Source organism: Cervus canadensis, chromosome 13, assembly GCF_019320065.1.
Source record: "Cervus canadensis isolate Bull #8, Minnesota chromosome 13, ASM1932006v1, whole genome shotgun sequence".
Taxonomy (NCBI): Eukaryota; Metazoa; Chordata; class Mammalia; order Artiodactyla; family Cervidae; genus Cervus; species Cervus canadensis.
Window position 1 is genome coordinate 57,499,932 of NC_057398.1, and position 26,694 is coordinate 57,526,625.

The following is a 26,694-nucleotide window of genomic DNA, read 5'->3' on the forward strand; positions in this document are numbered from 1 at the left end:
GGTAGGGAAGAATTTTTGGCACACATGAATACTAAACACCTGCTATGTTGCCCATAGTAAGGTCTCCAACTTATGTCCCTATGAGTAATTAATTTATCCAACTAGCAAAAGATTCTGCAGGCTTTCTATGTAACATTTACTGTGATCGTTTGAGATATAATAACTAGAACAGTCATTGCGTCTCAGGAGGACCCAGTCAAATGAGAGATATCAGTAAACAAATGGATCACAGTGACACAAATACCTACAGGAGCAAAGCATGAGGAAGGCACACCTGATGTCTTCCGTCTCCTACCATTCCACGCTCAGCCTCAGATCAGGGAAGGTCAATCTTTAAGCAAAGTCTTGAGGCATGAGTAGGCATTCGGACCAATGGGAAGCAGGTCAGAGTGAAGAAGGGCATCCAGGCAAAGTAAATAGCATTTGCAAGAAGCCTGTCGGGCACAGCATATCTTAGCAACGGCAAATGGTTTATTTACAATGTTGTGTTAGTTTTCGGTGTGCAGCAAGGTGCATCAGGTATGCAGACCCACATATCCACGCTTTGTTTAGATTCTTTTTCCCATAAATAGGTCATTACAGAGTATTGAGTAGAGTTCTCTGTGCTATACAGTAGGTTCTTATTAGTTATCTCTTTTATACACAGTAGTGAATAGAGTATATTTATACAGGTGTAGCAAGAAGTAAGGTTAGATAAGAAGGGATCATGAGACAAGGAAAACCCACCATGTCATGCCGAAGAGTGTGAATTTTACACTGTGTGCTGTGGCCAGGACTGCAGGCATGGGAGTAAAATTACTCTTGATTCCTAGTTTAGGCTGGAATCAAGAGACTTTTCTAAGGGACAATGCCAAGTAGTTGATGACTGAAAGGAGACAGAAGGTGGGGAAAAGAGTGTGGTGAGGAGTCGAGAATGAGTTTGGATTTCTGGCTGAATGGTTTTACTTTTTACTTGAATAAAAGTATACAGAAGGAGGAATAGCTTTGGGGTGCCTCAGGGACCTCCAGAAAAAGATTTTTAGAAGGTAGGTAGCATATGGATATACAGGGATCAGAAACTGGGAACATCAGTCCCATCTTTTAAACTCCTTGAGTCTCCATGTCTTCATCTATAAAAAGAAGATAGAACACCTGCATTTTCTACTTGGCAGGCTATTACTGGAAAATATGAAGCAATGAGTGTAAAACATGTTTTTAAACAAGAAAGGCCCTTAAAAGTGTAGGAAATTATTTGATAAAAGTCACATTCAGCTCCTTACCAATGTTCTGCTAGTCCTCAACCTCTCTCCAGCCACCTACATCAACATCCTCACCTCTTCCTGTTACACCACGCACATTCCCAGTTTCAAACCTTCATTCACATGGTTCCTAATTGAAATGTCCTTTCCTCTCCCAAAGCTATAGTCTCCTGATCCCCAGAGGTTCAGCACAAGCCTCACCACTTTGACCTTCAGAGATAACATTAACTTCCTACCTGAGCGCTTATTATCTGCCTGTGTGTGTTTGGTGGGGGAGTATCCTTTAAATTGACTTGCCTTTTTAATTAATTTTCTGTATTTAATAGATAATATATTCACATTGTTTAAAATTCAAAACCTACCAAAGGGTTTACAGTAAAAAGTCTATTTCTTATGCCTAGTCCTCAAGTACTCGATTCTCTTCTCCTCCAGGCAATTAATATCATTTTCTTGTGATCCTTCCTCAGAAAAGCAAATTAAAATCAATGGCTTTCAGATCATGCTCTGCTGGCTCAGATGACAACAGAGTCCACAAGGAAAGAGACCAAGCAGTTCTGTTTCCAGTTTCCAAAATAGCTGTACTGTTTGCACCTGTTTTTAGCATACGGGGATTAAAAAGTTTGTTAAATTTTATTAAAGGGGGAGTTCTATTACAAAAGTTTTAAAATCACTAACTATACCATTCATTTTATAACCTAATATATACTATATGGCATTATTATTATTATTGTATGCAGCTGTTAGGCAAAAAAAATTATGCAGAATAAATTTGGAAATGGTGGTTTAAAGATAGCTACTATAGGACTATATGTGTGACAATATATACTAATGTGCATGACAGGATAATTAATATAGAAAACACTATCCTTAATTCATGCCCCACTCCCAACTCATGAGAGTAGAAGCTCCTTTTACGCATTTTTGCTTCAGTCAGTTTATATGTGACTGTCCATCCCCAGCATTACTCCCCTAAAACCTGAGCTCTGAGAAATAATACTGAGGGGGTGGGGGACATTAATGGGAGAAACGTGGACAGAAAAAGAGAAATAATGAAGAAAATATTCCACATGTCTGGGAAAGAGTGGGGCATTAGCTTTTTGTAATAATACAACATTTGGCATTTCTTTTGCTCCTGAAAAAGTGAAAGAAATTGTTAGTCGTTCAGTCACTTCTGACTCTGCGACCCCATGAACTGTAGCCCACCAGGCTCCACTGTCCATGGGATTATACAGGCAAGAACTCTGGAGTGGGGTGCCATTCCCTTCTCCAGGGGATCTTCCTCATCCAGCAATCAAACCTGGGTCTCCTGCATGGCAGGCAGAATCTTTACCATCTGAGCCACCAGGGAAGTCTGGGATGTGGCTAAAACTAGGGATAAATTTGGTAGCATCTGTGGAGGAAACAGGATTCTGAACACCAGCAGAGATACCAGCTCTGGCACAAATACCCTTTCCCTTTATGTGGCGAAATTGTCATGGAGTCCTCGAGGGATGAATCCTGAAGGACTGAACACATGAGCTTGGACAATAGATATCTTATGAATGAAGATTGGACAAAGGTGAGGATTTCTGCTCTGGTGGCACTATTTAAGCCTCACAGGACCTCTCTATAAACCCGAGAAGGGAAATCTCCAATAATGATTGAGACTGAACTGCTTACCTCTCCATGTAAGGGTTCTGGAATCAAATCAAACTGGGTTTGAATTTTTCTCCACTTATCACTAACAATGCATCCTTGGGGAAGTAACCATCTTTGGGCCTAAAACTATAAAATGGTGATAATATTTACAGGACTGGCATAGACTTCAGTTGGTATTATTGTTGTTTAATTGCTAGGTCATGTCTGACTCTTGGGACCCTATGGACTGTAGCATGCTAGGAGCCTCTTCCATGGGATTTTCCAGGCAAGAATACTGGAGTGGCTTGCCATTTCCTTCTCCCGGGAATCTTTCTGACCCAGGGATCGAACCCATGTCTCCTGCTTGGCAGGTGGATTCTTTACCACTGAGCCACCTGGGGAGCCCTTAGTTGGTATATATGTTAAGTATATAAAGTGCTTAGTACAATATTTCACTCTCACTACTCAGCCAGTAAATGGCAGCTATTTTAATCTCATTCAGTAATTATATGCCGAGATCAGATTATGTTATTTACTGAGATCTTTATGTTAGGTACTATCCCTAAGATCATGCCATCTGGTCTCATCACTTCATGGGAAATAGATAGGGAAACAGTGGAAACAGTGTCAGACTTTATTTTTTGGGGCTCCAAAATCACTGCAGATGGTGATTGTAGCCATGAAATTAAAAGATGCTTACTGCTTGGAAGGAAAGTTATGACCAACCTAGACTGCATATTAAAAAGCAGAGACATTACGTTGCCAAAAAAGGTCTGTCTAGTCAAGGCTATGGTTTTTCCAGTAGTAATGTATGGATGTGAGAGTTGGACTGTGAAGAAAGCTGAGCGCCAATAAATTGATGCTTTTGAACTGTGGGGTTGGAGAAGACTCTTGACAGTCCCTTGGACTGCAAGGAGATCCAACCAGTCCATCCTAAAGGAGATCAGTCCTGGGTGTTCATTGGAAGGACTGATGCTGAATCTGAAACTCCAGTACTTTGGCCACCTCATGCAAAGAGTTGACTCATTGGAAAGACCCTGATGCTGGGAGGGGTTGGGGGCAGGAGGACAGGGGGAGAACAGAGGATGAGATGGCCTGATGGCATCACCGACTCTATGGACATAAGTTTGAGTAAACCCCGGGAGTTGGTGATAGACAGGGAGGCCCGGCGTGCTGTGATTCATGGGGTCGCAAAGAGTCGGACACAACTGAGCGACTGAACTAAACTGAACTGATGCACACAATGGCAAAAACAGATAAATAAATAAAGTAGATATGTTCAAAAACACCATACAGATTAACAGATTTAAAAACGATCAAGAACCAATTTAACTGAGGAAAATATCCTTTTTTCTCCCAAAAACCCAAAGATAATCAGATCCAAATCTGGAGAATAACTTGGTGATCATGCTGAGTGACATTCTTTGTGATCCAGTCAAGACCCTAAAGTAACAAAACAAATTTTCTTGGGTGGCTCATTACTTGAACTTTTAAAGATTTTTTTTTCAGCAACTCCAGTATCATTAGAACAAATATAGATTCCAAAGTTGAATATTTTGACTATAGTCACTGAAATGTATACATTTTCATATGCTTGATTAAAAGGAGGTGTCAATCATTCACTCATCTGGATGGTGCCTTGTGAGTAGAAATAGCAGCATGAAAGTTAAGTCGGTAATATTCATGGAAAGTGATATGCATAAGTATACTCTACAGTCATGTCTACACAAAGACATAGATCTCATGATGAATAATAATAAATAATGAGGCTGAAGATGCTCATTATTCCATAGAAAACAATTTAATTTTCGATCATTCTGTTTACGTAATCTGACTCTATTAAAAATTGACTTGCAGGAGTTTCGACTCACCAAATCTGGGAAAATTTGAGCAGCAAGCCACTTAGCGATAATTTATTATAATCCATTAAACAAAATAGGAACACATTAGTTAAAACTGTAATAAATAAATGAATGAATAAAGAGGAAAAAGGCTCTTTCTTATACGAAAATGCTGACAAGAAAATGTAGAAGAAATGACAAGGTTAGGAAAATCACTATTTGACAAATATAATAAATCTTACTCTAGTAAGAATCATAATGACATGGTAAATCTAGAATAAAAAATTTTAGCAATGAAGAAGACATATACCCAGTCTTAAAACATTTCCTCATAAGTCTAAAAGTATGAGATATACCACCTTAAATCAACAAATTTAGCATCAACTGCCATGAGACAAACTGACATCATATGGTTCCTAATATGATGTATTGACATGTATTGTAATATAAAATGTATAACCTCACTATAAAAATGAAGAAATATAAACCAAAACTGAGGAATAATATAAAAAATAACTATTCTATACTCAAGAGTAAAGGTCACGAAAAGCATAGATAGACCAAACACATTAAAGGTAACTAAAGAGAAACAACAACTAAATACAATGTGAAACACTGGTTTATAGCCTGGAAATGATGTGTTTGCTATAAGTTAAATTATTGGGACAATCAGTGAAATATGAATAGAATCCAAAGAACAGACAATTGATTTGCATAGATGTCAGTTTCCCGATTCTGATCATTTTAATATGGTTATGTAGAAAACATCCACTGATGAATTGAGAGGTAAGGGGCACTTTCTGTAACTTTGTCTAGATGATTCAAAACAGCCATGGAAAAATAAACAAAAATACATATAGAAGGGGGAGGAGCTAAAATGGCTGAGGAATAGGACGGGGAGACCACTTTCTCCCCTACAAATTCATTGAAAGAACATTTGAACGCTGAGCAAACGTCACAAAACAACTTCTGATTGCTAGCATAAGACATCAGGCGCCCAGAAAAGCAGCCCATCATCTTCAAAAGGAGGTAGGACAAAATATAAAAGATAAAAAGAGACAAAAGAGCTAGGGATGGAGACCCGTCCCAGGAAGGGAGTCGTAATAGAGAAAGTTTCCAAACACCAGGAAACCTTCTCACTGGCGGGTCTGGGAGAAGTTTTTGAATCTCGGAGGGCAACCTAACTGGGAGGAAAAATAAATAAAACCCACAGATTACATGCCTAAAAGCAACTCCGAGCAGAAAACTACCCCAGATGCCCGCATCCGCCACCAGCAAATGGGGACGGAATGGAGAGGAGCAGCGGCATTGCTTAGGGTAAGGACCGGGCCTGAATGCCCTGAGGGTAATCAGAGAGAGCTAACGGTGAGACAGCAACTTAAACTGTGGGATAGCAAGAGAGAGAAAATTAAGCAGCCTGAACACAATGCGGGCCCGTTGGCAGAACAAAGGAAGAACTGAGTGATCCCAGAGAAAAGCTGGCCTGCAGCAGACCGGCCCATCCCCCGCCGGAGGCAGGAGGCGGGGGGAGGGAAAGGGGCAAATTCGGCCCCAGAGAGGGCACCCCTACCAAACTGCACACAGGCTCTCAGTTTCCAGCCAAAGACTTCCTGAGATTCTGGATGGTTGACATCCGCCGGGAGGGTCTCGGCTAGAGACTAGCTCCCCAGCAGAGACACAAGGCGCACCAACCGGCGTGCGGAAACTGAGGCTGGGACCGCGGAGGGGAGAAGGCACTCCGCACCGGGGGAGAGAGCCAGGTCAAGCTCCTGGCTGCCTGAGCTGCTCCGACTGGGGAAGGCACAAAACGCAGGCCCAACTGAGTCTGCGCTTTCGTAGAGGACCCAAAAACTGGAACCGCACGCAAAGCAGGGCCCGCTCCCTATAGAGCAGCCTATAGCCTGAGCAGTGTAGATGGGGAAAGTACACGCTGCAAGCGGGGGCAAACCCAGTGTGGCCGGAACACTGCAAATGCTCCCCACACACGCCAGTGACATTTGTCTGCAGCCCGCCTCCCTCCCCGCAGCAGGACTGAATAAGCGAATCTGAACAAGAGGCCACCTCCGCCCGCTTGTGTCAGGGCGGAAATTAGACACTGAAGAGACCGGCAAACAGAAGCCAAATAAACAAAGGGAACCGCTTCAGAAGGGACCGGTGCAACAGATTAAAATCCCTGTAGGTAACACCAACTATACCGGAAGGGGCCTATAGATATCGAGAAGTGTAAGCTGGAACAAGGAGCTATCTGAAACTGAACTGAACCCACACTGACAGCAACAGCTCCAGAGAAATTCCTAGATATATTTTTACTTTTTTTTTCTTTAATTAAAAAAATTTTTTTTCTTTTCTTTTTATTTTTTCTCTTTTATTTTCTTTTAAAATTCCCTATTACTCCTCTACTACTCCTTAACTTTCATTTTCACATATTTTTACTGTTTTTTTAATTAAAAAATTTTTTTCTTTTTTTTCTCTTATTTTCTTTTAAAGTCCTCTATTACTCCTCTACTACTCCTTAACTTTCATTTTCATTTCACTATAACCTTGCAAAAAAAAAAAAGAGGCCCTATTTTTAAACTGAACTTCATATATATTTCTAAAATTTTTTGTTTTTGTTTTTAATATTGTATTTTTAAGAGTCTAACCTCTATTCTAGATTTTTAATCTTTGTTTTTCAGTATTTGATATCAATTTTGGACATTTAAGAATCCAATATTCAGTTCCCATTTTTACTCAGGACTGTGTTGATTACTCTCTCCCACTTTTGACTCTGTTTTCTCCCCCAGATCACCTCTATTTCCTCCCCCCACCTTCTCTTCCCAATCCAATTCTGTGAATCTCTGTGGGTGTCTGGGCTACAGAGAACACTTAGGGAACAGAGAACTGCATAGATCTGTCTCTCTCCTCTTGAGTCCCCCTTTTTCTCCTCCTGCTCATCTGTATCTCCCTCCTTCTTCTCTTCTTCATGTAACTCTGTGAACCTCTCTGGGTGTTCCTCATGATGGAGAATCTTTCACCATTAAGCTAGAAGTTTTATTATCAGTGCTGTATAGTTGGAGCAGTCTTGAGGCTACTGGAAGAATAAGACTGAAATCCAGAGGCAGGAGACATAAGCCCAAAACCTGAGAACACCAGAAAACTCCTGACTACATGGAACATTAAGTAATAAGAGACCATCCAAAAGCCTCCATACCTACACTGAAACCAACCACCACCCAAGAGCCAGTAAGTTCCAAAGCAAGACATACCACGCAAATTCTCCAGCAACGCAGGAACATAGCCCTGAGTGTCAACATACTGGCTGCCCAAAGTCACACCTAACACATAGACCCATCTCAAAACTCACTACTGGAAACTCCATTGCACTACAGAGAGAAGAAATCCAGTTCCACGCACCAGAACACCGACAGAAGCTTCCCTAACCAGGAAACTTTGACAAGCCAATCGTCCAACCCCACCCACTGGGTGAAACCTCCGCAATAAAAAGGAACCACAGACCACCAGAATTCAGAAAGGCCACTCCAGACACAGCCATCTAAACAAGATGAAAAGGCAGAGAAATACCCAGCAGGTAAAGGAACATGAAAAATGCCCACCAAGCCAAACAAAAGAGGAGGAGATAGGGAATCTACCTGAAAAAGAATTTAGAATAATGATAATAAAAATGATCCAAAATCTTGAAAACAAAATGGAGTTACAGATAAATATCCTGGAGACAAAGATTGAGAAGATGCAAGAAATGTTTAACAAGGACCTAGAAGAAATAAAAAAGAGTCAATTAATAATGAATAATGCAATAAATGAGATCAAAAACACTCTGGAGGGAACCAACAGTAAAAAAAACGGAGACAGAAGATAGGATAAGTGAGGTAGAAGATAAAATGGTGGAAATAAATGAAGCAGAAAGGAAAAAAGAAAAAAGAATCAAAAGAAATGAGGACAACCTCAGGGACCTCTGGGACACTGTGAAACGCCCCAACATTCGAATCACAGGAGTCCCAGAAGAAGAAGACAAAAAGAAAGGCCATGAGAAAATACTCGAGGAGATAATAGCTGAAAACTTCCCTAAAATGGGGAAGGAAATAGCCACCCAAATCCAAGAAACCCAGAGAGTCCCAAACAGGATAAACCCAAGGCGAAACACCCCAAAACACATGTTAATAAAATTAACAAAGATCAAACACAAAGAGCAAATATTAAAAGCAGCAAGGGAGAAACAAAAATAACACACAAACGGATTCCCATAAGGATAACAGCTGATCTATCAATAGAAACCCTTCAGGCCAGAAGGGAATGGCAGGACATACGTAAAGTAATGAAAGAGAATAACCTACAACCTAGATTACTGTACCCAGCAAGGATCTCATTCAGATATGAAGGAGAATTCAAAAGCTTTACAGACAAGCAAAAGCTGAGAGAATTCAGCACCACCAAACCAGCTCTTCAACAAATGCTAAAGGATCTTTTCTAGACAGGAAACACAGAAAGGTTGTATAAACGTGAACCCAAAACAACAAAGTAAATGTCAATGGGACCATACCTATCAATAATTACTTTAAATGTAAATGGGTTGAATGCCCCAACCAAAAGACAAAGACTGGCTGAATGGATACAAAAACAAGACCCCTATATATGCTGTCTACAAGAGACCCACCTCAAAACAAGGGACACATACAGACTAAAAGTGAAGGGCTGGAAAAAATATTTCACGCAAACGGAGACCAAAAGAAAGCAGGAGTCACAATACTCATATCAGATAAAATAGACTTTAAAATAAAGGCTGTGAAAAGAGACAAAGAAAGACACTACATAATGATCAAAGGATCAATCCAAGAAGAAGATATAACAATTATAAATATATATGCACCCAACATAGGAGCATCGCAATATGTAAGGCAAATGCTAACGAGTATGAAAGGGAAAATTAACACAATAATAGTGGGAGACTTTAATACCCCACTCACAACTATGGATAGATCAACTAAACAGAAAATTAACAAGGAAACACAAACTAAATGACACAATGGATCAGTTAGACCTAATTGATATCTATAGGACATTTCACTGCAAAACAATCAATTTCACCTTTTTCTCAAGTGCACACAGAACCTTCTCCAGAATAGATCATATCTTGGGTGATAAATCTAGCCTTGGGAAATTAAAAAAAATTGAAATCATTCCAGTCATCTTTTCTGACCACAGTGCAGTAAAATTAGATCTCAATTACAGGAAAAAAATTATTAAAAATTCAAACACCTGGAGGCTAAATAACACACTTCTGAATAACCAACAAATCATAGAAGAAATCAAAAAAGAAATCAAAATATACACAGAAATGAATGAAAATGAAAACACAACAACCCAAAACCTATGGGACACTATAAAAGCAGTGCTAAGGGGAAGGTTCATAGCATTACAGGCTTACATCAAGAAACAAGAAAAAAGCCAAATAAATAACCTAACTCTACACCTAAAGCAATTAGAGAAGGAAGAAATGAAGAACCCCAGGGTTAGCAGAAGGAAAGAAATCTTAAAAATCAGGGCAGAAATAAATGCAAAAGAAACTAAAGAGACCATAGCAAAAATCAACAAAGCTAAAAGCTGGTTTTTTGAAAAAATAAACAAAATTGACAAACCATTAGCAAGACTCATTAAGAAGCAAAGAGAGAAGAACCAAATCAACAAAATTAGAAATGAAAATGGAGAGATCACAACAGACAACACTGAAATACAAAGGATCATAAGAGACTACTACCAGCAGCTCTATGCCAATAAAATGAACAACTTGGAAGAAATGGACAAATTCTTAGAAAAGTATAACTTTCCAAAACTGAACCAGAAAGAAATAAAAGATCTTAACAGACCCATCACAAGCAAGGAAATCGAAACTGTAATCAGAAATCCTCCAGCAAACAAAAGCCCAGGACCAGATGGCTTCACAGCTGAATTCTACCAAAAATTTAGAGAAGAGCTAACACCTATCTTACTCAAACTCTTCCAGAAAATTGCAGAAGAAGGTAAACTTCCAAACTCATTCTATGAGGCCACCATCACCCTAATTCCAAAACCAGACAAAGATGCCACAAAAAAAGAAAACTACAGGCCAATATCACTGATGAACATAGATGCAAAAATCCTTAACAAAATTCTAGCAAACAGAATCCAACAACATATTAAAAAAAATCATACATCATGACCAAGTGGGCTTTATCCCAGGAATGCAAGGATTCTTCAATATCCGCAAATCAATCAATGCAATACACCACATTAAAAATTGTAAGATAAAAACCATATGATTATCTCAATAGATGCAGAAAAAGCCTTTGACAAAATTCAACATCCATTTATGATTAAAACTCTCCAGAAAGCAGGAATAGAAGGAGCATACCTCAACATAATACAAGCTATATATGTCAAACCCACAGCAAGCATTACCCTCAATGGTGAAAAACTGAAAGCATTTCCCCTGAAAACAGGAACAAGACAAGGGTGCCCACTCTCACCACTACGACTCAACATAGTTATGGAAGTTTTGGCCACAGCAATCAGAGCAGAAAAAGAAGTAAAAGGAATCCAGATAGGAAAAGAAGAAGTGAAACTCTCGCTGTTTGCAGATGACATGATCCTCTACATAGAAAACCCTAAAGACTCCACAAGAAAATTACTAGAGCTAATCAACGAAAATAGTAAAGTTGCAGGATATAAAATTAACACACAGAAATCCCTTGCATTCCTATACACTAACAAGGAGAAAACAGAAAGAGAAATTAAGGAAACAATACCATTCACCATTGCAACAAAAAGAATAAAATACTTAGGAGTATATCTACCTAAAGAAACAAAAGACCTATACATAGAAAACTATAAAACACTGATGAAAGAAATCAAAGAGGACACAAACAGATGGAGAAACATACCGTGTTCATGGATTGGAAGAATCAATATTGTCAAAATGACTATACTACCCAAAGCAATCTATAGATTCAATGCAATCCCTATCAAGCTACCAACAGTATTTTTCACAGAACTAGAACAAATAATTTCACAATTTGTATGGAAATACAAAAAAACCTCGAATAGCCAAAGTAATCTTGAGAAAGAAGAATGGAACTGGAGGAATCAACCTGCCTGACTTCAGACTCTACTACAAAGCCACAGTCATCAAGACAGTATGGTACTGGCACAAAGACAGAAATATAGATCAGTGGAACAGAATAGAAAGCCCAGAGATAAATCCACAAACCTATGGACACCTTATCTTCGACAAAGGAGGCAAGGATATACAATGGAAAAAAGACAACCTCTTTAACAAGTGGTTTTGGGAAAACTGGTCAACCACTTGTAAAAGAATGAAACTAGAACACTTTCTAACACCATACACAAAAATAAACTCAAAATGGATTAAAGATCTAAATATAAGACCAGAAACTATAAAACTCCTAGAGGAGAACATAGGCAAAACACTCTCTGACATAAATCACAGCAAGATCCTCTATGACCCACCTCCCAGAATATTGGAAATAAAAGCAAAAATACACAAATGGGACCTAATTAAACTTAAAAGCTTTTGTACAACAAAGGAAACTATAAGCAAGGTGAAAAGACAGCCCTCAGAATGGGAGAAAATAATAGCAAATGAAGCAACAGACAAAGGATTAATCTCAAAAATATATAAGCAACTCCTGTAGCTCAATTCCAGAAAAATAAATAACCCAATCAAAAAATGGGCCAAAGAACTAAACAGACATTTCTCCAAAGAAGACATACAGATGGCTAACAAACACATGAAAAGATGCCCAACATCACTCATTATCAGAGAAATGCAAATAAAAACCACGATGAGGTACCATTACACGCCAGTCAGGATGGCTGCTATCCAAAAGTCTACAAGCAATAAATGCTGGAGAGGGTGTGGAGAAAAGGGAACACTCTTACACTGTTGGTAGGAATGCAAACTAGTACAGCCACTATGGAGAACAGTGTGGAGATTCCTTAAAAAACTGGAAATAGAACTGCCATATGACCCAGCAATCCCACTTCTGGGCATACACACTGAGGAAACCAGATCTGAAAGAGACACGTGCACCCCAATGTTCATTGCAGCACTGTTTATAATAGCCAGGACATGGAAGCAACCTAGATGCCCATCAGTAGATGAATGGATAAGGAAACTGTGGATAAGGAAAATGTGTACATATACACCATGGAATATTACTCAACCATTAAAAAGAATTCATTTGAATCAGTTCTAATGAGATGGATGAAACTGGAGCCCATTATACAGAGTGAAGTAAGCCGGAAAGATAAAGACCAATACAGTATACTAATGCATATGTATGGAATTTAGAAAAATGGTAACGATAACCCTATATGCAAAACAGAAAAAGAGACACAGATGTACAGAACAGACTTTTGGATTCTGCGGGAGAAGGCGAGGGTGGGATGTTTTGAGAGAACAGCATCAAAACATGTATATTATCAAGGGTGAAACAGATCACCAGCCCAGGTTTGATGCATGAGACAAGTGCTCAGGGCTGGTGCACTGGGAAGACCCAGAGGAATTGGGTGGGGAGGGAGGTGGGAGGGGGGATCTGGATGGGGAACACATGTCAATCCATGGCTGATTCATGTCAGTGTATGGCAAAAACCACTACAATATTGTAAAGTAATTAGCCTCCAACTAATAAAAATAAATGGAAAAAAATTTTTAAAAATACATATAGAGAGGTAAAAGAAAATTATACATTTGTTCACTTGAGTGAAGAATTCTGAGTTAAGAATATAGAAGAATTCCTTGTTCTATTTTTGCAACATTTCTATAAATTATTTCAAATTTATTTATTACTTCAAAACTTAAAAATCACTTTTTAAGTAGCCTTACAAATATGTAAGAGATTAGTGTTCTAGACAAGATAACCCATGCTAACAATTCATGAAACTAATGAAATATCCTTTGTTTGTTGCAGACATGCAAGTGAGCTATTCAGCCAGGTAAATTAAAAGAATAAACTTTCCTTGGTATTAGTGGATTCTTAAAATCTTCAGTGACATATATTAATTAACTGGGAACATATAGCATTAAACAGGAACTTAAGAGAATCATGATATTTAGAGAATCTATCACTAAAGTAGGTTCCCCAGTAGGGACATCAGATCTACTGTAGAAAAACATCACAGTGATTTTAAACCCAGCTGTGAGAGAGATCCTGTACTTGTAAAAATTTGTGCCAGCATATTTAAAAAAACTTTACTTCATTAAATCTAAAGCATTAGGCTCCTCTTCTAAACAATCCCTTTATTTTATTAACATGCTTTACAATTTTTTGCCAAAGGTGAATACATTATTAACTTTTAATTGGAGAATAATTGCTTTACAACGTTTTGTTAGTTTCTGCCACACATCAATATGAATCAGCCATAGGTATACATGTGCCTGGCATGCTGTAGTTCATGGGGTCATAAAGAGATGGACATGACTCAGCGACTGAACAATAACAATACATATGTTTCCTCCCTCTTATTATTTAGTTGTCTACTTATTTTTTCTTTTCTCCCTCTATATCTTTTAACTTCATTTAAATGCCTCTAATAAAGAATAAATTGAGAACAAATTTAAACTATTATAGTAGAAAGCATAACAAATCAGAAAATTAGTGAAGTAGGAGAATGATTAGAAACCTCCTCATTTTATATCAAAAAATTATTTTTTCCTAATTTCTAAAACCTCTTAACTGAAGTATAAGTTGGCATGTTATTTCAAACTTCCGAAAGTCTATTCGTGGATATAGATGACTGTGTTATGCTACATTTATTAAGGTAAATTTTCAAAGTTTCCCAAGAGTCAATCAAAGGGAGTGATAAGTAGCACAGAGAGAAACTGCCTTACACTTTTCCTTTGTAGAATTAATTTGGGGCACTTTAACCAATGTTTACTAACTGTTTGGTGAGCCAGAGACTAGTCTAAATGTTGGTGGACCAAATATGAACAAGCCACAATGCTTACTCTGAAAAATCTCACCATCTAGAAAATGGAAAGAATCTTCAACAAATAAGTACATACAAATATATATGCTGTAAAGATTACTTTAACAAAAATAAAATATCTGATATAGTTTGGGTACAAAGAAGTTAGTCATCAATTCTTCATGGAAAAATCAGGAAAGTCTTCTCTGAAGTCTCATTCTAAAAATTAAGCTCAATTTGTTCTCATATAAATATATCAATAACTCTAAAACTACTATAAATGTGACTGATGTGAATAAGTTACAATAAATTATATAAACCAAATGCTAACATATATAAATTTCATAATATTTACCTTCACAAATACTTGATACTGTTGTCTGCCTAAGTAACCTCTCCATTGTTTCTGAATAATTGTTGCTGCTCTGTGTAAATACCTAGGTGGAAAATATGCTTATTAGTATGCTTTCATTGAAACAATAATATATTTTCAATTTCTGCCTAGAACATTCCTTTCCACAATTCAAGAAATCAAATTCAAAGCCAAGGTTATGCATACTTTTAAAGACAGTATGGAGGTTCCCCAAAAAACTAAAAATATAACTACCATATGATTCAGCAATCCACTCCCAGGTATATACCTGAAGAAAACAACAACACTAATTTAAAAAGATACATGCACCCTAATATTCATAGCAGTATTATTTACAATTACCAAGATATGGAAGCAACCTATGTGTTCATCAAAAGATGAATGGGTCGAGAAGATACTATATATTTTACATACACACACACACACACACACACACACACACACTAGAATATTGCTCAGCTATAAAAAAGAATGAAATCTGGCCATTTTCAACAACATGGATGGAACTGGAGAGTATTATGCTTAGGGAAATTAGTAAGACAGAGGAAGCCAAATACTATATATTATCACTTATATGTAGAATCTAAAAAATAAAACAAGCTAGTGAAAATTAAAAATAAAAGCAAAAAAAGAATTTCAGACATAGAGAATGAACAATAGTTATCAGTGGGGAGAGGGAAGAAGGGGAAATAGACAGGGGTAGGGAATTAAGAGGTAATACTGTGTATAAAACAAATAAGCTACAGAGATATACTACAGCACAGGGAATACACCCAATGTTTCAGAGCTACGAGCTGTGCTTAGCTGCTCAGTTGTGTATGACCCTTTGCAAACCCGGGGACTGAAGCCCGCCAGGCTCCTTTGTTCACCAGGATTCTCCAGGCAAGAATACTGGAGTGGGATGCCGTGCCCTCCTCCAGGGGATCTTCCCAACCCAGGGATCGAATCCAGCTTTCCTGCATTGCAGGCAGATTCTTTACCTTCTGGGTCACCAGGATGGAATATAATCTATAAAAGTTTCGCATCACTATGAAACAAATAGAGTAAATTACTTCAAAAAATAAATCAAAAGTAAATTATGAAGAAGAATACAATGAAAGACTATAAAACAGGTCATAGTGACATGTTGAGAAATAAGCCAGGCACTATTGACATGAATCACTACGAGTACTTTGAAATAATTCTTGAAGTCAAGAAACACTTTCCTTTTTCATACTCATGTTACTCAGTCTATCCCAAGTAGTGTCATTTTAGTCTGTTGAATTAAAAAAATACTCTGCTGCCATGTTCCTATTTGGCATAGTGGCCAAAAGAGAAACCTCATCTTCCTGCTTTTACTTCCATGTCTGGCTCCTACTAGTTAATATAAGAAAGACTACAGGATAACCCCTAGCTCACCACCTGACTATTAATGGACTAGTCATATTCTCTTTCCACCTCTTCAAGGGCAGTATTGTTCAGAATTGATGAGAAACAAGGAAATTTGAACACTGAGGAGAAGTAGAAATAGTTAAGACAGAGATCAACTTTGGTCTCTGTAATCAGAACGGTATCATTTTGGCACCATTTGTCTTTATTTACCAACATGTTGGAGAGAATTGGAATAGCTTCTGTGTTGTTTCATTTTGCTCTGTTTTTCTTTCTTACCAGTCAATAAATTCACTGCTATAAAAATACAGGTTCAGTCATTTGTCACATCCTATGGAACCTGTAGAAAATAATCTGATCAAGTATACTTATAACATTGAGAATTTTCCAGAGATATGGTCAATGTCATTTAGTATTTTGATACATAAGAAACAAGGAGCAAAAAGAGTTATGTCTTTAAATGACATCATATAAGTTATTAACTTCATTACAAGTAAAAAAAAATATTTGCAATGAGAAATACATGAATAAATTACATTTTCTAAGGAGTATATTTTTTATGGTATATCTGAGATTTCCATGGCACAATCAATATACCTGATATATGCTCGAACTTGACATCCTCGAAACCAGCTCTGGATTTTAATTGCTGCATCATTCTCCTTTTTTCGAAATATATCCACAACACTAAAAACAAAATTTTTAAAGCATTTCATTAGTAACTAATACAATTCTAAAGCAAATCAACCTGTTAAACTTAATTTTTAATTTCTTCCAAAAGAATAATTATAATTCAAATGTTATTTTACATGAAATTAAAATGCTAAATTGATGAAGGAAATGGCAACCTACTCCAGTATTCTCGCCTGGAGAATCCCATGGACTGTGAAGCTTAGCGGCCTACAGTCCATGGAGTCGCAAAGAGTCGGACACAACTGAAGCTACTTAGTACAAAATGCTAAATAAAGAAAATATTTCAGAAACGATGAGCTATGTTTAAAAAATTAACCTTTCTCTGAGAGGCCACGTGCTTTCAATAGCTTTACTTTTTTTATTTTTATAATCATCTATTTGCAACTAATTAATTTGCCAGGAGTGTTTATAAGGTAAGTTAGAAAGCAATGTGCTGTTTTGTCATTATTTTTAAACATAATTATTTGAATTTATTTTTTTTAATGCCACTACACATATCATGCAAGATTAAAATCCTCACATATTTCACTCACTCCATCAGTTAAATGAATTGCCTCTAAGTAAAATGAATCCATCATTTCGCCTGTTCTGGATAGAGTTCTGAGAAGGTCTACTTCAATTAGGGAGCCAGGGGGCAGGGTCATAGGCCTCAAAAAGAGACAAGAAATTCATTCTTTAGATTTTACTGACTTACAAGGAAGAAAAAGGTTTACTCAAGACAGATCTCCATCTTAATTTTTTCGGTCATTACAATTCTCTCCCCATCCCCATTTGATAAGGTCCTAACACTTATGGAAATTACTATGAAACACAGAGTAATTTCTCTCCTGTAACACTGGCTGGCAAAAAATTAGCACTCTCTGTCTACTGAATAAATAAAGAATTGCTAGTCATTTAGTTTTCACCTTTTAAAAAAATTCTCTCAAGAATTCTCTCAAGATTATCTTTTGTTTTCACTGCTAGATTAAATACATAGATTTCATTGAAAGTGAAAGTGTTAATCACTCAGTCCTGTATGACTCTTTGCCACCCCATGGACTGTAGCTCACCAGGCTCTTCTGTCCATAGGATTCTCCAGGCAAGAATATTGGAGTGGGTAGCCATTCCCTTCTCCAGGGGATCTTCCCGACCCAGGGATTGAAACTGGGTCTTCTGCATTGCAGGCGGATTCTTTGCCATCTGAGCCACCAGGGAAGCCCAATAAATTTAGACAATTAGAACAAAAACAGAATAGAAAAAAGAATACTTCAAACAATACTGTGAAGTTGACTGAGAGAGAAAATGGCAATTAAACCATCAGTGACAAGGAGTTAAAGAAACAAGCAGAAGGATTATCTATCTACTAGATAACGAGGAAATAGAGTTATCTAGAAAGCCTAATTGAAAAGAATTTGCAAAAGCAGAGAAAGGAACAAAAATTATGTATCAAGTCAGTGACCCAGATGTTGAAAATAGTAGTGAAAAATCATACAAATCAGTATAAGGGTTAGTAGAAGTAAAGCATAAACTGTAAAACCTACACAAGAGAATAGTCACTCTACCAGATCAAGAAAGGCACCGAGATAAGACTGCTGTTGTTGTTTAGTCATTAAGCCGTGTCCAACTCTTTGTGACCCTCATGGACTGTAGCCCTCCAGGCTCCTTGGTCCAAGGGATGTCTCAGGCAAGAATACTGGAGTGGGTTGCCATTTTCTTCTCCAGGGGATCTTCCCAACCCAAGGTTAGAACCTCCATCTCCTTGCAGTAAAATTTACTGGACATAACTGTGTGGTGACACGCTAGACAATTAGGAGTAGAAGAAAAAAAAGTTTGGCTCCAGAGACATAATGGATATAATTCCCTTTTTTTTTTTTTTTTTTTGGCCACACAGTATGTGGGATCCTAGTTCCCCAACCAGAAATTGAACCTGTGCCCTCTGCATTAGAAGCATGGAGTCTTAACCACTGAACCAATAGGAAAGTCCCAAAGGATGTCATTCCTAACACTCAACTTTTGTCTTCCCAGAGCTGCTTCCTCTAGGCGGCTGCATGCCACCTGCCACATTGAATCTCTGTGAAGAATGCCACTTGCAAACTCCCTGACTATATCTTTCAGGGTATGGACATCCACCCCATTTTAGGATGACAAGAGCTGCTGAGGACTCAACAGGAGCCCGCATGCTCTTAGAAACTTGAAGCCAGGGGTGATTATGGGTAAAAGACAGGCAGATCTCTGAACAACTCTGTTAAAAGAAATGAAGAGAATAATAATATCCTGTGCATGCCAAGTTGCTTCAGTCACGTCTGACTCTTTGCAACCCTATGATCTACAGCCCTCCAGGCTCCTCTGTCCATGAGATTCTCCAGGCAAGAATACTGGAGTGGGCGGCCATGTCCTCCTCCAAAGGATCTTCCAGACCCAGGGACTGAACTTGCATCTTTTCTCTCCTACAATGGCAGGCAGGTTCTTTACCATTAGCGCCACCTGGGAAGTCCAATAATATCTTAAATAAATTAATACTTCATGTGCCAGCACTATTCCAACCATTTTACATACCATTGAGTTAACTCACATAATTCCTTTCAACACCTCAATGGAGTAAATACGCATGTCCATTTGACAGAGGAAGATACTGAAGCAGAGGTAAGTGTAGTGATATGCCCAAGGTCCCATATTAGTTGGTGTCAGAGTCAAGAGTTGATTCTAGGTAATCTGGCTCTTGAGGCTGCATTCCTAACCATCACTTTCCCTAAAGGGGAAGAGGAATGATGAGAACAGGAGAAGGGAGGGAAGTAAAAAGGAATAAAAAGCAAGAAAGAAAAGGCAAGAGGCAAAAATGCATGTAAGACTTTTCCAAATATAATATTGAAATTTTGTGGCATAAAATAGCATCAATCTCCTTAAAATTATAAAATAAAAGATGAAGATGTGGAAAAACACCAACAAAAAACAAAAATTTCTCACTATGCTAACTACCATGAGAAGGCAGTACAATAGCTTGCTCCTTGGAAGAAAGTCTATGACAACATACTAAAAAGCAGAGACATTACTTTGCTGACAAAGGTCCATATAGTCAAAGCTATGGTTTTTTTCAGTAGTCATGTACATTCAGTCAGTCACATGTACAGATGTGAGAGTTGGACCATAAAGAAGACTGAGCGCTGAAGAACTGATGCTTTCAAACCGTGGTGCTGGAGAAGACTCTTGAGAGTCCCTTGGACTGCAAGGAGATCAAACCAGTCAAACCTAAAGGAAATCAACCCTGAGTATTCTTTGGAAGGACTAATGCTGAAGCTCCAATACTTTGGCCACCTGATGAGAAGAGCTGACTCATTGAAAAAGACTGATGCTGGGAAAAAATGATGGCAAGAGGAGAAGGGGGTGACAGAGGATAAGATGGCTGAGTGGCATCATTGACTCAACAGACATGAGTTTGAGCAAACTTCAGGAGACAGTGAAGGACGGGGAAGCCTGGCGTGCTGCAGTCCATGGGGTTGCAAAGTGTCGGACATGACTGAGCAAGTGAACAACAAGGCACTCATGTGTGTGGCCAAAAAGAAACAATTTGGTCTTTGAACACATACAGGAAACTTTCACCTACACACATTCAAAGTCACAAAACTTCAGAAATGTTTGTTACAGCTGCACACATATACACACGGTGGTAAAATTATAACAGAATGATGAAAATACAACTCTCAGGACAGACATGGAGCCATTTCTAAGACCTGCCGTGTCTTCATACACTGGGAATTCTATAATGGGAAAACGAAAGACCTTGTGCTACTGTTACTACATTTGAAGGAAAGAAAAATTAAAAAAAAAAAAAAGAAGAAACTGGAAAAAAATCAACCTAACTGAAGAGCAGCAAAAGACAGCCAATTTACAGAAAAGAAAATACAAGCAACTTTCAGTTTTAGAAGCCCTTGACCTGGGTTCTAGGTATATTTTCACTTTGAGACCTATATATAACAAATCCATCTTATAAATGCCAATGTATACTTCAGGAAAAATTATATTAAAACAAACTCTTCCTTAGAGTTTTGGAAAACAATTTCCTTTAGTCAAAAAGCTGAAGGTAGGCACTGATGAATGGTTTCCAATGTTAAATTTTACTGTGAAATGTCATCACTTTTCCAAAAAATGTAAACACATTCAATTTTGTTCTGAACAGTGAAGTGGTTAATATTACTTCCACATAATATGTGAATTTTCTGCTCCTTTAAGGCAATATGAAAGAGGAAGTATTACCTTTATATACAAAGCTATTTATTTATAGAATTTTGGTGCAACATACACAGAAAAATACATAAAAGATTGAAGTAACTAACAAATGGCATCTAAGTGTCTTTAATAAAGTGCATTTAGAAAACTGTTTTTTAAAAAGGCACAAAAAGATACTTAAGATGACTCAGGAAATTAGTTTTTATGATTTATCATTGTACTATTAAAATTACAGAAACAACCAAAATAAGCAATAGATATAGTATAGTACATCCATAAAATGGAAAACTCTTTTGTCCTTGAGCTTTCCAAGTGGCTCAGTGAAAAAGAATCCACCTGCCAATGCAGGAGATGCAAGAAATGTGGGTTTGACCCCTGGATCAAGAAGATGCCCTGAAGTAGGAAATGGCAACCCACTCTGGTATTTTTGCTTGGAAAATTCCATGGAGAGAGGAGCCTGGCAGGCTATAGTCCATGGGGTTGCAAAGAGTTGGAAGTGGCTGAGCACACACACATTTTGTCCTGATAAAAATTAAATGGATCAGTAAATCAGATAAAAATTAAATGGACACAACATGTAATGTGAAAACAAAGGAAGATACAGCATAGTGTAATATGATCCCATATTTATAGAAAACAATTTAAACTATATTAATATGGGAACGTATACACAGAAAAAGTCTTACTTTGAACAAAGCTATTAAAAGTGATTTCCTTTTTAAAGACTAAAATTTGAAAGGAGAAATTTACTTTATTAATTTCTGAATTTAGCAAATCATTTTGTGAGTTGTGTAATACTATCAAAATTTTAAATTGTATTGAAATAAACATAAACCTTTAGAAAAATATAAATACACTTTCAATGTTAAGGAAAGTATTAGACATATCTAGGCATTAAAACCTAAGAAACTTGACTATTTAATATAACATGAACCACAGCCTAACCGAGTTAAAATGTTAGGATATTTGCAAGCTCTTTAGCTTTGTACAAAGGCCTTGGCTTAAACTGTGCCACTTACTGGCTGGGTTTACCTTAACCAAACTTTTTAACCCAAAATTCCATTTCTTCTGTAAAATTTCAATAATAGCAATCATGAGTATGTTTGCAGGCATATCATAAAGAACTTGAAAGACTGATAAATAATGTGTTTTCACTAAGCAATAATGATAATTATTACATTATTACACAATAGTGGGCATCTATGTAGATTGCAGTAAGAAAAAAATATACCAGTCTGTCAATATCTTATTAATTAATCAAAAAATATTTACTATATGTAAATTATGTGTAAGTTAGTATGGTATTTATTATTGAATAAATTTGATGTGTAACATTTTGCTAAGTTTAAGGTATAAAGCTTATTACATACATTTACATATTGTAATATGATTGATAATACAGCAGTATTTATCACATTACATGATTATAGTACAATATTACTGTCTATATTTATTATATGTTCTTGATCTGGATGGCTTACTCACTACTCATTTCAAGTTTGTACCCTTTAGCTCAGTTCAGTTCAGTCACTCAGTCGTGTCCGACTCTGCGACCCCATGAACCCCAGCACGCCAGGCCTCCCTGTTCATCACCAACTCCCGGAGCCTACCCAAACCCATGTCCATCAAGTCAGTGATGCCATCCAACCACCTCATCCTCTGTCGTCCCCTTCTCCTCCTGCCCCCAATCCCTCCCAGCATCAGGGTCTTTTCCAATGAGTCAGCTCTTTGCATCAGGTGGCCAAAGTACTGGAGTTTCAACTTCAGCATCAGTCCTTCCAATGAACACCCAGGACTGATCTTTAAGATGGACTGGCTGGATCTCCTTGCAGTCCAAGGGACTCTCAAGAGTCTTCTCCAACACCACAGTTCAAAAGCATCAATTGTACCCTTAAACACCATCATTCTTAGCCACCACCTTTCTCTGGTAACCACCATTTTCACCTCATTTTTATGTCTAATTTGTTTAGATTCCATATATAAGTGATCTAATACAGTACTTGTCCTTCTGTTTGACTTATTTCAAGGAGCATAACGTGCTCAAGGTCCATCCATGTTGTCACAAATGGGAAGATATCTTCCTTTCTTATGACTGAACAATATCACACTGTGTATAATACCATATCTTTTTTACCCATTCATTCGTTTATGGGTATTTGGATTGTTTCCCTATTTTGACTATTATAAATAGTGCTGCATTAAGTGTGGAGTTCATATAAACTGTCAAAAATCCTGTAGTCATTTCTTTTAGCTTATACCCAGAAGTGGAATAGCTGGATCATATGGTAGATCTATTTTTAATTTTTTGAGGAAACTTTACATTGTTTGCCACACTGGTTGGGCCAATTTACATTCCCACCAACAACATATAAGGGTTCTCTTCTCACCACAGACTTGATAGCATCTGTTGTCTCTTGCCTTCTTGATGAGCATCATTTTAACAGATGGGAGATGAGGATAGCTCATGGTGGCTTTTATTTGCATTTGCCTTATGATTAGTGATCTTAAACATCTTTTCATGTGTCTGTTGGCCACTTCGATGTCTTCCTTAGAGAAATAACTATTTAGTTATTCTGCCCATTTTTTAATTGGACTGTTTGCTTTTCTGTTATAAGCCCCTGTTGAGTACATGATTTGCAAAATTTGTCTCCCATTCTGTAGATTCTTTTTCATTGTTTATGATGCAGTACAGTTTTTGAATTTGATATAGTTGCAATTGTGGATTTTTTTCTTTGTTGTTTATGATTTTGGCATCATGCTCAAAAAATTATTGCCAAGACCAGAATCGATGAGCTTTATCTCTATGTTTTCTTCTAGTTTTACAGTATCAGGTCTTGTGTTTAACTCTTTAATCCATATTGAGTTAACTTTTTTGAGTGTTGGGAGATAGGGGTCCAATTTCATAGCTCTTCATGTGTTTCTCCAGTTTTCCCACCACCACTTATTGAAAAGACTTCCCTTTCCCACTGAATATTCCTGGCTCACTTTTCAAATATTAGATGACCATATCCAGTGGGATTTAATTTTAGGGTTTCTATTCTGTCCTATTAGTCAATGTGTCTATTTTTGTGCCAGAACCATTCTGCTTTTCTTACTATGACTTTCCATTATACTATGAATGAAATCCAGAAGTGTGATACCTCCAGCTTTGGTTCTTTTGTCTCAGGATTGCTTTGGCTATTCAGGGTCTTTTGGTTCCTCATAAATTTTAGGATTGTTTCTTCTATTTCTGTAAAGAATACCTTTGGTGTTTGGGTGGGGATAGCACTGAATCTATAGATGGTTTGGCGGTTATATGGGTATTTTAACACATTACCTCTTCCAATCTAAGAATACAGGATGCCTTTTCATTTGTTTGTGTTCTTCATTTTCTTCTAGCAGACTTTTGTAGTTTTCATAATGCATATCTTTTACTTCCTTGATTAAACTTATCCTTAAATATTTCATGGGTTTTGATTTTACTGTGAATGAGATACTATAATTTTTTTCAGCTGTTTCATCATTAGTGTAAAGGAATTCAATTGATTTCTGTCAAAATTCAAACCCTGCCACTTTACTGAAATTGTTGATTAAGTCAACAGTTCTGAAGGAATTCTTTGGGATTTTCTAATATAGGATCAGTTGTTGTTCAGTCATTCAGTCATATCCAGCTCTTTGCAACCCAATGGGCTGCAGCACACCAGGCTTCCCTGTCCATTATCAACTCCTGCAGCTTGCTCAACTCAAGCCCATTGAGTCAGTGATGCCATCCAACCATCTTGTCCTTTGTTGCCCCCTTCTCCTCCTACCTTCAACCTTTCCCAGCATCAGGGTCTTTTCAAATGAGTCAGTTCTTCGCATCAGGTGACCAAAGTATTGGAGTTTCAGCTTCAGCATCAGTCCCTCCAAAGAATATTCAGGACTGATTTCCTTTAGGATTGAATGGTTTGATCTCCTTGCAGTCCAAGGGACTCTCAAGAGTCTTCTCTAATGCCACAGTTCAGAGTCATCAATTCTTTAATGTTCAGCCTTCTTTATGGTCCAACTGTCACATCCATACCTGACTACTGGAAAAATCTTACCTTTGACTATACAGACTTGTTGGCAGATAAATGTCTCTGTTCTTACATATGCTGTAATAGGTTTGTCATAGCTTTTCTTCCAAGGGGCAAGCATCTTTTAATTCCATAGCTGCAGTCACCATCTGCAGCAATTTTGGAGCCCCCTAAAATAAAGTCTCTCACTGTTTCCATTGTTTCCCCATCTATTTGCCATGAAGTGATGGCACAGGATACCATGATCTCAGTTTTTTGAATGTTGAGTTTTAAGCCAGCTTTTTCACTCTCCTCTTTCACCTTCCTCAAGAGGCTGTTTAGTTCCTCTTTGCTTTCTGCCATAAGGGTGGTATAATCTGTGTATCTGAGGTTATTGCTATTTCTCCTGGCAATCTTTTTTTTTAATTAATTTATTTATTTGAATTGGAGGCTAATTACTTTATAATACTGTAGTGGTTTTTGCCATACATTGACATGAATCAGCCATGGGTGTACATGTGTCCCCCATTCTGAAACCCCTTCCTTCCTGCCTCCCCATCCCATCCCTCAGGGTCATCCCAGTGCACCACACCTGAGCACCCTGTCTCATGCATCTAAGCTGGACTGGGAATCTGTTTCACATATGGTAATATACATGTTTCAATGTTATTCTCTCAAATCATCCCACCCTCGCCTTCTCCCACAGAGTCCAAAGGTCTGTTCTTTACATCTGTGTCTCTCTTGCTGTCTCGCATATAGGGTCATCATTACCATCTTTCTAAATTCCATATATATGTGTTAATATACTGTATTGGTGTTTTTCTTTCTGACTTACTTCACTCTGTATAATAGGCTCCAGTTTCATTCATCTCATTAGAACTGATTCAAATGCATTCTTTTTATTTTTTAAATTTATTTATTTTAATTGGAGGCTAATTACAATATTGTAGTTAGTGCTTTTTGCCATACATTGACATGAATCAGCCATGGGTGTACATGCATTCCCCATCCTGAACCCCCCTCCCACCTCCCTCCCCATCCCATCCCTCAGGGTCATCCCAGCGCACCAGCCCTGAACACCCTGTCCCATGCATTGAACCTTGACTGGCGATCTATTTCACATATGATAATATACATGTTTCAATGCTATTCCCTCAAATCATCCCACCCTTGCCTTCTCCCACAGAGTCCAAAAGTCTGTTCTTTACATCTGTGTCTCTTTTACTGTCTCATATATAGGGTCATCATTACCATTTTTCTAAATTCCATATATATGCATTAATATATTGTATTGGTGTTTTTCTTTCTTACTTCACTCTGTATAGTAAGCTCCAGTTTCACCCACCTCATTAGAACTGATTCAAATGCATTCTTTTTAATAGCTGAGT

General features: G+C 37.7%; 1 protein-coding gene across 6 annotated transcripts in view; it reads right to left on the reverse strand.

Moving 5' to 3' along the window:
* Window positions 1-26,694, reverse strand: part of SPATA17 (spermatogenesis associated 17) — a 241,485-nt gene that overhangs the window by 198,053 nt on the left and 16,738 nt on the right. For 5 of the 6 annotated variants that reach the window (XM_043486168.1, XM_043486169.1, XM_043486170.1 and 2 more), the window contains exons 2-3: window positions 16,995-17,084; window positions 15,012-15,093 (exon numbers count right to left, since the gene is read on the reverse strand). In XM_043486168.1, coding sequence (XP_043342103.1) covers window positions 15,012-15,093; window positions 16,995-17,084 — 172 coding nt within the window. The remainder of the gene's footprint in view (window positions 1-15,011; window positions 15,094-16,994; window positions 17,085-26,694) is intronic. The other variant, XM_043486172.1, reaches the window with a different exon arrangement.